The 12,564-nt window shown below is 29.4% G+C and overlaps 2 protein-coding genes across 2 annotated transcripts in view; one reads left to right on the plus strand and one right to left on the minus strand.

Annotated features, from left to right (window-relative positions):
- Positions 1-2,235: 2,235 nt before the first annotated feature.
- LOC139497677 (zinc finger protein 782-like) lies at positions 2,236-2,754 on the minus strand. The gene has a single exon (XM_071285911.1). The coding sequence runs from the start codon at positions 2,752-2,754 to the stop codon at positions 2,236-2,238; it is 519 nt and encodes a 172-aa protein (XP_071142012.1).
- A 6,828-nt stretch (positions 2,755-9,582) lies between these two features.
- Positions 9,583-12,564, plus strand: part of LOC139498748 (uncharacterized) — a 47,453-nt gene continuing 44,471 nt past the window's right edge. Inside the window, exon 1 of the mRNA XM_071287286.1 lies at positions 9,583-9,702. The gene's annotated coding sequence lies outside the window, so the exon portion shown is untranslated. The remainder of the gene's footprint in view (positions 9,703-12,564) is intronic.

The raw sequence follows: 12,564 nt of genomic DNA on the forward strand, positions 1-12,564 counted from the left end.
CGATGTGTAACATTGACTAACCCATTCACCACATACGTTAATATAGTTAGAATTGATCTCAAGTGTGTGTTCTGATGTGTAACATCGACTAATCCATTTACACATACATTCTATTTATAATTTATCTCAAGTGTGTGTTATGATATGTAACAACACGAACAATGACTTGTCCATTTACCAAATACATTTCATATGTTACAGTAATAATGTATCTCATGTGGGTGTTCTGATGTGTTATATTGACTAATCCCCTTACCACATACATACAGATTAACCAAACATTGTCTCGAACTATAAATGTTATTTGTACAAGGCTTAGAAACAGTTGGCAAGCGGTGAATTTCTGTAACATTGAATGACTAATCCATTTCCTGCATATACATTTTATATCACTTATATAAGGCTTATCAATAGTCTGTGTATATTCACTTGTGTCACTGTGGGAATTCAATATAATAAATAAAGACGTGGTATGATTGCAAAAGAAAGACGTAAGATACCAGAGGGACAGTCAAACTCATAAATCTAAAATGAACTGACAACGCCAAGGCTAAAAATGAAAAAGACAAAGACAAACAGATAAACAATAGTACACATGACACAACATAGAAAACTAAATAATAAGCAACACGAACCCCACCAAAAACTAGGGGTGATCTCGAGTGCTCCGGAAGGGTAAGCATATCCTGCCCCACATGTGGCACCCGTCGTGTTGCTTATGTAATAACAAATCCGGACAATTGTCTAACTCGATAGGTCACATTCATGAAAGGGAAGGGGATTGTAGTTACGACGTAAGGAACAAATGAGACAATTCCCCACAATAAAGAGACCAAATGACACATAAACTAACACTTTAAGGTCACCTTACAGCCTCCAACAATAATCAAAGCCCATACCACATAGTCAGCTATAAAAGACTCCGAAATGACAAATGTAAAAGTTTCTTAAAAGGAACCTATTAACAGTGTTTGGTCATTTTAGTGTAGTTAATATTGGTTAAATAGACTCGTTTACAGCATTTGTTACATTTATTATGTTTAATTATCACAAATGTGTCTTCTAACATGTTTGTGCCAGCTTGAACGATCACCAAACTCTCTTCTACACATATCACATCTATAAGGTGTATCACCAGTATGTATTCTCATGTGTTTCTGCAAAGTTGAGTTCTCACCAAATCCTTTACTATACATATATCACATTTATACGGTTCATCACACGTGTGTGTTCTAATGTGTTTCTGCATAGCATAACTCTGATTACACCTTTTACCTCATATATCACATTTATACGGTTAATCACACGTGTGTGTTCTAATGTGTCTCTGCATAGCATAACTCTGTTTACACCTTTTACCACATATACCACATTTATACGGTTTATCACCCATGTGTGTTCTAATGTGTCTCTGCATAGCATAACACTGATTACACCTTTACCACATATATCACATTTATACGGTTTATCACCCGTGTGTGTTCTTATGTCTCTCTGCATAGCATAACTCTGATTACACCTTTTACCACATACATCACATTTATACGGTTTATCACCCGTGTGTGTTCTAATGTGTCTCTGCATAGCATAACTTTGATTACACTATTTACCACTTATATCACATTAATCAGGTTTTCAACCAGTATGAGTTCTCATATATATGCGCAATTTTGTAGAAACAGCAAATCCTGTACCACACACGGCACATTCATACAGTTTATCACCAGTGTGTGTTCTTATGTGTATCTTTAAATTTGAACGCTGAGTAAATCCTTTACAGCATACATCACATTTATACGGTTTATCACCTGTGTGCGTTCTAAGGTGGACCCTTAAGGTTGAAATATAATCAAGCCATTTACCAAATACGCCACATGAATGACATGTATTAGCTTTATCACCAGTGTGTGATTTCTTCGTTTGTGAGTTTTGTAAGTTTCAACTATGACTAAACTCATCACCTACAGGTTTATCAAAAGTGTGTGTTTTAGTGTCTCGCTGTGATATTGAACTTTCAACAAAGTTACCAAATATATCACATGTATTAAGTTTATCACCAGTATGTGTTCTCATTTGAATTTGTAAGTTTGAAGTGTGAATAAACTCATCACCTATAGAAAGTTTATCATCAGTGTGTGCTCTCGTGTCTCTCTGCGATGTTGAACTTTGAGCAAACGCGTTATCAAGTATATCACATGTATAAGGTTCATCACCAGTATGTGTTCTCATCTGAATTTATAAGTTTGAAGTGTGAATAAACTCATCACCTATAGAAAGTTTATCATCAGTGTGTGCTCTCGTGTCTCTCTGCGATGTTGAACTTTGAGCAAATGTGCTATCAAATATATCACATGTATTAGGTTTATCAACAGTATGTGTTCTCATCTGAATTTGTAAGTTTGAAATGTGACTAAAATCATCACCTATTATAGAAACTTTATCATCAATGTGTACTCTCGTGTCTCTCTGCGATGTTGAACTTTGAGCAAACGCGTTATCAAATATATCACATGTTTTAAGTTTATCACCAGTATGTGTTCTCATCTTTGAAGTGTGACTAAGCTTATTATCAGTGTGTGTTCTCGAATGTCTCTGCAATGTTGAACTTAGAGCAAATACTTTACCACATATATCACATTTAAACGGTTTATCACCAGTGTGTACTCTCATATGTCCCCTCATATCACCACTCTGCGTAAACTTTTTACCGCACACATCACATTTATACCGTTTATCACCAGTGTGGGTTATCATGTGTTTCCATAAGGTTGAATTTGAGCAAACTTCTTATTACACATATCACATTTATACGGCTTATCACCAGTGTGTGTTATCATGTGTGTCCATAAGGTTGAACTTTGAGCAAACCCTTTATTACACATATCACATTTGTACGGTTTATCACTAGTACAGTACAGCCTGTGACATTCTCTTAATTATGTCCACCCTCTTGCATGGTCAACATCCAATGGTGGCCATTTATTGGGGTATTCAATTTTGAGATGTTGGCCAATTATTGGGGTCATAAAACATAGGTTGATGTTTTATCTAATAATGTTACCTGTTGTAATCAATCAGGGTTGAAGTCTTCAACTTGTATGTTTCTTTAAAATTTACCTGTACAGGTAACTTAGGTTTCTTTCAACATTTCACCTTTTTTTGAAAATGTAGAATAAGACATTGTTTTAGTCTTTGTTAATTAATATTATTTTTGATTTTTCTGTCTTTTGAATTTATTCAAACTCATTTATTTTTATTTTTTTATTTGTTCTTATTAATTTTTGTATGATTTTGTTTCTTATTCTTTTAATGTCTCCTTAGTTAGAATCTTGAGAAGCAAAAAGACAATAAAATATCAAAGATAAAGTTATTGACTAGCATTTGAAAGACAATTAACAGACTTTAATTATTTATTTTTTAAAGCAAAAAAAAATTAGTGCACAATGTATTTAATCGTTTATTTGCATTATTTAATGAATTATCATTAATAATAACTAATAATCAAGCAAATTATATTTTTAAAGAAACCATGAAGGAAGTAATTTTTAGCAAGCCTGTTTCTTAACATTATAAAATGATCAGACAATATCAATCCTCTTATAATAAATTTTTATAACATCTATTATTCAGGAAAACTACAAATATCATTATATGATTTTAATAGGAAAAAACTAGTTTTGTCTATCTTTTTTTTAAAATCTGAAATCAGGAGTTAACGTAATGGACATGTTGAAGAGACTTATTTTCCAAAAAAATATTTAAAGAAAAAAACTGTCTTCTTTTGCCTTTTTTAAACAAATGTGAACTTATTTAATATGGCATCTTCAGTTTAGCTAATATTTGACAAAATACACTTATATAGATGGTTACACTTTTATGGTCTATTAATTAAATCATTTTTTTCTGTGTACATTTATATTGTTGGAAGTACTGGAATGGTATGATACATATTCTTGGTATACATTTGCAAATATTTCCCTAAACCCAGGTCTTTTAGATAAAATTAACAATTTCAGAGACTTGAATGAATTAAGACATTAAAACCCTTGCAATTGATGAAAAATCAGTTTAAAGAAAAATATAAGAACATTTTTGAAAATAGATTTAAGAATAAAAACTTTGGTAAAAACTGTATACTCAAATGTGTCACATAGAGAGTTAGTGGTCATAACTTAGAAATAGAAAATAGTGGACAATATAAAATTCCTAGAAAAGATAGAATATGTAAACTTCGCCACTTGCTGGACAATGAAGACCACTCCTTCCTTAATTGTAAAATTAACAAAATAACTTGAGATAATCTATTTGAAAATTGTTTACCTTCTCATAATAATGTCTCTTACCCAAAAACAAAAAGTGAAAGAAATGCTAAACCTTTATTACATGAATATGTTGAAAATATTGGCTCCCTTATAAAATAGTCATTATTAGCATTGAGGGCAGAAACCTAAAAAAAATCCATGTGTTTTAATTTCTTATAGAATTGTTAATTTTTTGCATTGCCATTATAATTGTGTTTTTGTTTTTGTTTTTTTGTCACAAACTAAATACCATATGTTTATATGACAAAACAAATATTATCAAATTTTGTTGAATTAATGAATATTTTGAATATATTTCTTCAAAGGAGAAATAAGGAATTGCCTAAATTTTATTTAGAATAAGTTCTAAAGACAATCTTTAACATTTGTAAAACAGTATTGAATGCAGATAAGTCTATCTACCATGTCTACTATGATTTAAATATAATTTTTTTTGATTTAAGAACATTAATTTGAGAAACAACTTTTCAATAGAAAAAGGCAGGCATTTGGAAGATGATATTCATTTATTCTTCACTTATCATAAAGTACATGTAAAAAATAGCTTAAATTGATTAGAAAGGTATAATGTCAAAACAAATAGTCATGAGTCAAATTAAAAAAAAAAATTCAGCTATTTATTCAACTATTTATATTATTTTATTTTTTAATTTTCTTGTCATAATCACAGTAATTAAATTTCACAAACACACATACATGTATATTTTACCTGAGACACATGTTCTGTAAGTTATATAATTTTAACACTTCAATGCAGTCAAGATTTTGTTTAAAAAAAAAATTCTAGTATATTTTTCTAGTATATTTTCATGTGTTCCTTTTGTAATGCAGAAACACTATCCTGATCTTTACAAGTCCGATTGTTTCCTCCAGCAGGAAAGCTAATGTTTTTCAATATAAACTAAACTGTCAAGGGAGATAACTACAGATTTTTTTCTGATTTTGTGAGACCTGCAACTCATGGGTTCCTGTACACTCTGTGTCACATCATTTTCTTTCAGAGGCGTGGAATCTAAATTTAAAAGAGAAGTTAACTATGATAAAACAAGTTTTCTATATTTGGATATATGAATTAAAGTTTCACAAGAAAAAAAAAACAACAACAATATATATATTTTTAAAAGGGATGATTAATTGGTCAGACATAGTTTTCTTTTTGTCCATTCTAATATTGTAAATATTTTCATGACTCATATTTCATGCTTGTGTCTGTGACTAGTCCCCGTTTAGTCATATCAGGAAAAATTGAGCTTTCACGATCATGTAAACCAGTCACATTATATATGTGCCTGTGACTGTCTCAGGTTTAGTCATGACAGGAGGTGTTGAGCTTTGGCAAAACAGGTACATTGCATTTGTCCCAATGTTTACAAAATATAATCTTTCATTTGAGACCACAAGGTTATATTTCATTTGCGCTAAAAGAACACCTACCTCCTAAATTCATCAAGTTTATAAAAATGATATGAATTAATCTGTCTAAAATTATTACATGAAATGTATGGCGACAAAAAAAGCTGTTTTTTTATTTAAAAAAAATATACTTTATATTTATAATTCATTACTTAAAAATATGAAATGTTATAAATCAATTTTTAACATGATACATTTATTTTCAAATATTACAAAATCATTTTCTGATATATAAAAAAATCCCTTTCTAATATTAAAAAAATGCTTTATTAAGGTGGTACCTAACACTACAGGTATATTGCTCTGTTAAATTCAGCTGAACGTTTTAATCACATTTAATTGCTAAGGAAGTATCAAACTTATCAATGATCAAATTAAGTGTTTGTCAAACTGCTGTACAATGTATATCCAATGATTTTTTTTTTCGATGATTTGTGTGGTTATTTTAAAAAAAATTTTTTAATATTTTTGTCAAAAAGTAAAAGTAAATTTTGTGTCCAAATTTTGTGAAAACTAAACTATAAAAATAAATTTTAGTCAAGGTGTTTGGTACAACCTGAATATTAAAAAATGATTTTTCAATATAAAAAATATACTGCATTTTTTAACATTTGAAAAGTGTATTTAATATTAGAAAATTAATTCTTTATATTTAACGTGGTACCTAACACTACAGGGTGATAACTCTGTAAAATCAGCTAAACGTTTTAATTACGTTGTGTTGTTAAGGGAATAATAAGCTTCTCAATGATCAAAATTAGTGTATGTCAAACTGCTATATAACCAGTGTAATTTTTCTGATAAATTGGTTGGTTTAAATTTTTTTTATATTTTAATATTTTTGTCAAAGGATCAGATTAAATAATTTGTCAAAATTTTATGATAAGTAAACGAGCCAAATTAATTTTGGTGAAGGTGTTGGGTACATGGTACCACCTTAATAGGAAATGATTAAGTTTTTGAAAAGATTATAAACAAGTGATGTCAAATTTTTTTTAGTGGCAGAGCTTTTTATTTGTTACTGTCATGGCTGTGATAATTGACTTTAATACTAGAAAATGATTTCTTAATATTAAAAAAGAATTTCTATTTTTTATATTTTTTTTTATTAATACATGTAATATTGGAAAATAAATTTCAAACATTAGAAAATTAGTTTTGAATTTTGAATATTAAAAAATGTTTTTCTTTAAAAAAAAAAATAATTTGTTATATTAAAAAATAAATTTGTAATATTAATACATGATTTGTTAATATCAGAAATAGATTTTTTAATATTAAGAAATGATTATTTTATATAACAAATTCATTTTTTACTATGTAGAAATAGTGTTTTTCTTTTTCAATATCAGAAATTAATTTCTTTATATAAGTTAATCATTTCCTAATAACATAAAAAAACGAATTCTTAATATCAAAACATTATTTTTTTTTATATTTAAAAAGAAACCGCTCTTTCCACTTTTGCTTGCCATAGAAATGCTAATAAAATATCTGTTACAAAGGTATGCAATGTTCCGTTGTTTCCTTATTCTCCTAACACTATTATTGATGTGTTGAAACTCTAGATTTGCAAGAGGCTGTTATTTGTAAATTATTATTTTTGTTCAATACTACTATGATAATTATATTTTCAAATTATATATTAAGTTTGTCAAATTGACACTATATCTTAATGAAAATAATACAATGTATTCTCGATTGTTGTACATATATGTGTTCATTTGGCGTCACATATAATAATTTCTTTCATATTTAAACTGTTCTAACGTTAAAAACCTATTTTTCTATCAATGGACTTATATGTTGGCCAGTTTTTGTACGGTTTTAAACTTGTATAGAAACTACTCATAATATAAACCAGATACTATTTTTTTTAATAGCCATGTTATATTTACGTTATACATCCTTTGTTAGCTAAAAACTAAATTTTACGTCGTAAGATATTCTAAGATCGTAAGGTACAAAGCTATTTGCTATAACGAGTAATTTTGTTTTAACGATTCAGTTCTAAAAAAAACCCCGATACCAATTATATATTATACATAAATGATCATTGTTTACTTACATGTTTATCTTTTCTTGATGCAAACACAAAAATAAGTCGGGTTTATTTCACAGGATAATGATATTACCTGACCAAAGGGAGATAACTGTAGTATAGAAAAAAATTTGGAACGCCTACTGTAAACAAAGCCAGCAGATGTCAATTTAGTAATGGACTTCTAATAAAGTTTTCTAATTTAAAATATCTCGATTATAAGCGAGCTATAAATATCATAATTCAAAAGCAATGGCTATTTTGCCGGCGCTGGAAATACTGTGAATTTGTTATTTTACCGGTTCTTTGTGAAGTTTTAAAAGATATATCAGTCATAATGAAGATTGGAATATGTAAAAATTAATAAAAATAAAAATAAGGAGCTATGTAACTGTATATAATTTTATAAATCATTATGCCATCTTACAAAATCAATCATATATCTTCAAAATCATAAATATTTAATGGAATTTGCCTTTGAAATTAGGGAACCACCATTTAACTTTTACTTTTTTTTTTAAATTCTGATTTCCAAATTGATGAAACAAAATATTTTGTACAAGTATAGGACAAAAAATATTCTAAATCCAGATTCCTCCCATACCTTATAGTGTTAAATTTGAACAAAATAATTTGATTGATATCCTTGAACAAAATTGTTTGCACTTTGCGGGAAAAAAATCTGACTCAAGCAAAGACCTCGACCCTCCTTGAAGTTAAATTATATCTCCTTAACAGTCTTTTCCTTGAATTGCATTTATCTGTAACCAAATTGTTAACTATAAACTGTAAAACAAAAATGTAAGGCAGTGGCTATTTTGCCAGCTGTTGGAAAACAGATGCAAAATAACCACTGGCTTCGATTGTTGTTTTACAGTTCTGTATAGTCTCTTTATGAATAGTGTATATGGTCCTATTAAGTACGTACAAACATTTCAGAATGGACGAACAGCAAAAAAAAAGAAGGCATTTTTTTTTAGACTATAACAGAAAGTGGATAAAGGCTAGACGAGCTCTAAATCGGAAACCAGCACGCGAAACTGTAATACGTTCGTCCGACAGTGATAATGCCAGTCAAACAATAACTTCAAAGTATATCAGAACCCCTGACATTCCCATTATTGCCAACGAAAATAGGTCAGAAGAAAATGAAGAATGTAGTATAATGTTTTTCACCCCAGAGACACCTATCGAAATTGTGTTCTACTTTAGGGGTTTGAATGTCCTTTGACATCGTCTGCCTTTTAGTTTTAAAGAACAGATAATGAGATATAACCAAAAGAGGACAAAATGGCCAAAAATTAGTAGTTACCCAAATGAAGATTTTCTCCTCAATGTGAACATATTTTTTTAATATGACTTAGTTTATCACATTGCAATTGCATAACAACCGTATTTTTTAAAAGAATCCCGTTACTCTCTTATAAACTTACACTTCTCTACAATAACTTCATCTAATCATTAATCCGTTTGAGACTATTGATAATATATGTTTACGTGTTACATTCCACAACATGTGTATTTATTTAAACTTTATGAAACGAAAATTGCATAAAATACCTTACAACTATTTTCTGGTGACACTACATCAAATTATGTATTTAAAGTATAACGGAAATAAACTCATCATAGATACCAGTCTGTTGTATGTAACCAAACACCCTTGAAAGATTTCCTTTTATTTTTATAAAATGCATTTAAATAAGCTACTGTGTTTACAAATGTTGCAGTTTGTTTTCGTTCTTCTCGTTTACTGTTTGTAATGTGTGAATTCTGTATATGACTAACACTATTCATAATTGGAGGACATACATGTAGTTATTTCAGTGTTTTATGAGTTGAAGTCTTGATTGGAATCCGTCTTTGATATTAAACAACAGCTGACAAAACGATATTTTGAAATGGCATTGTACACATTATTCTAAGGTAAATTATATATGTTACAGGCATTTTTTAAATTTAGGCATTTTGTAAAATGCCTGAAATGTTTGGATGACAGAGCTGTTACACAATATGTGTCCTGAACTTTTGTAAAGACATATTTGTTTCGCGTGAAATCTTGTTTCAGCACTTCAACCATATTTGGAGAAACCGGAATCCTCACATTTAGCTTTTTCGTTACGATTACTGACAAAACATTCGACAGCATTATGTTTCGCAATAAGCAATTGTCAATTGACCCCTTAAGGAGTTATTGGCCTTTATAGTCAATTATAAACATTTTTTTTTCTAATTTGGTAGTCTCTTGCACAAATAAATCTAGTTTGAAAAATGTGTGCGCTGACACAGACAACTAACTAAGATGGCCGCCATGGTTAAAAATAGAAAATAGGTAACAGGTACATTTTGGCTTATAACTCAGAAACCAAATTCAAGTTCAAAGTTCATTATAAATAGAGATAACTGTAAACAGCAAGAATGTTCAGTAAAACAAGATCTACAAAGAAGTCGCAATCACCAAAACAGATAATTTTGCCATGAATTCTGTTCTTGTCTTATATGTTGCCCTTTGTTTGACATGCACTGCAGCAAATAGACTAAGGTGAGTGACACAGGCTCTTATGAAACTCTATAATTATGTTTAATAAAATCCATTAACTCGGAAACGTAAAATCAATACTTTCTAAAAATTCAAAAGGTATGATACCTCAATAGACTATTCACCGAAGTTTCATGTAAACTGGTTATAGTGTTTTTGAGTTTTTGTCCGACATGCTGACGATGGACCAATGGACAACAGGGTACCATAATAAGTCCCATATAAAAACTCCATGGTTCACCACGAAATCTTTATTTACTTTGACAACAAAAGTACCAAAGTGACAAGGGAATAATATAAGTTACAATAACTTGTTTCCCAATCAACTATTAATAAATATGTTTAAACTAACAAAAGTACCATGAAATGAAGTTAAAACGATTATGATTCTCCTGCACTATGTTCTAAATACCTTTTATAAAGGATCTAATAATTTATAATCTAATACTGGAAAGTTGTGGTAGAACGGTTTTCGATCGAACAGATAACTTGCATTAAATTCTAAAAGGTAAGTTTTGATCAATGTAGTATTATGTTTTTATGATTTATTGATAATAAATAACATGTTCATTCATTAAAATTCAGGTATAAACTGGAAAAGTCATTTTTTAAAGTCTAGAATACCTTTTTTCTTATCCAAATTTTCTGTAAAAAAACCCGGACAATTTGTCTAACAAACCGGACGATTTCACAGTTTCTTTCGAAAAAACCCGGACAATAATAACACTGAATTTTTGTTTTAAATACAAGGAAATTGTGCTTCTTTGTTGATCGAAACATGTAAAGTATTCAATATAAGATGGATAGTAGTGTAAAAAACTATTTTAATTACGAAATAGCAGTTGATTGAACTTATCGCATGTGTAATCTTTTAAAAAAGCCCAAACTACACTCGAAACAAATGGACCGAATAACTCGATTAATCTCGATCATAGCCGGACACTATACCTACCGTGTCAATGATAACTTTATTTCTACAAATTGCCTAAAACTGAACAGGCAATTTGTTGAATTTTGTTTCAAAATTTAAGTCATTTTACAAAATGACTAGGTATTTTTAGTAATTTTGTATAATGCCTGCCAAGGTTAGGCATTTTGTAAATTGGCTGAAAATTCAGTCATTTTACAAAATGCGTAAGTTTAGAAAATGCCTCTAACATATATTTTATATGATACCTAACGAATATTTTTAGGTTTTGTCAATTTTTCGTCAAGATCCAAATTTAATTTACCGATGTATAAATGCAACATCAGCACATATGAAGTCAAGCTATTGTCAGTTATTCTCTTGACCTGATATAGAAACAACATTACAATGCAAATCTGTCAAGTGAAGTAGCAAATAGAATAAACAAAAAACAAATTTGTAATAAAACTATTGTGAATAAATAATATTGTAATTCAAAACACTTGTAAATCTGTTACAATGTGTTATTCATATCAGATCAGAATACTAACTCAAACAAATTTGAAATTTCAGTAAAATGGCCCTAAATAATAAAATTGATTAGTGGTTTTATACCTAAAATATGAACACAACACCAATTGAATGTCTTGTTGGAACGTTAATACATAGAAGTAGACAGATATTTAATAGTATCTGTTTTGTCAGAAGGTGTCTAACTTAACCGATCCTGTTGTGTCCACCAATTCCTAGCTATACAAAGCTAAATGTGGTTAAAGTAGGAAATTAGAATATTGTTGTATTTTAACAATCGAACATTTTCTTCATTTCTCATCCTAACATCCCACTTTTTACTGTCGCTGCCATTTCAAGAAAAAAATCACTTCACAAATTGGAAGTTTAAGATTGTTTTTGGGATACAATTGCTTTCAAGCAATCTGTAGACTTTTACCATTGACTCAGGTCCATGCCCTCACGTCAACCTTTTTATTCTAAACATTAAGGAACATCTCAGATTCTTTAGATTGTCTTGCTTTAAAAGGTAAAACAAACAAAAGGATTGAGTTTAACCAACTTTCCTTTAAGGTTCTTATCATAATCTTCATGTTTCGATTTTTCCCTTGACTTATATTCGTGTTTTTAACAACACGGAAATTCAGAATTAAGCAGTATTTATATTTAGTGTTTTTATATATTTAGAAATACGTCAGAGATAATTCCCCAGTTTTGATAAAATGCGATAATTCTCTGAATTCCGATAAATCTATTTTTGTCATATAAGAACTGAAGTGGAGTTTTTTCTTATCTGTCACCGTTATGAAACTGATATTTGGTTTGTACTTCC

Source organism: Mytilus edulis, chromosome 12 (assembly GCF_963676685.1).
Source record: "Mytilus edulis chromosome 12, xbMytEdul2.2, whole genome shotgun sequence".
In the NCBI taxonomy this organism is placed as follows: Eukaryota; Metazoa; Mollusca; class Bivalvia; order Mytilida; family Mytilidae; genus Mytilus; species Mytilus edulis.

What these genes read in the sequence shown, in the direction of transcription:
- LOC139497677 (XM_071285911.1), bottom strand. Translation starts at nt 2,754, where the DNA reads ATGATAACCCACACTGGTGATAAACGGTATAAATGTGATGTGTGCGGT.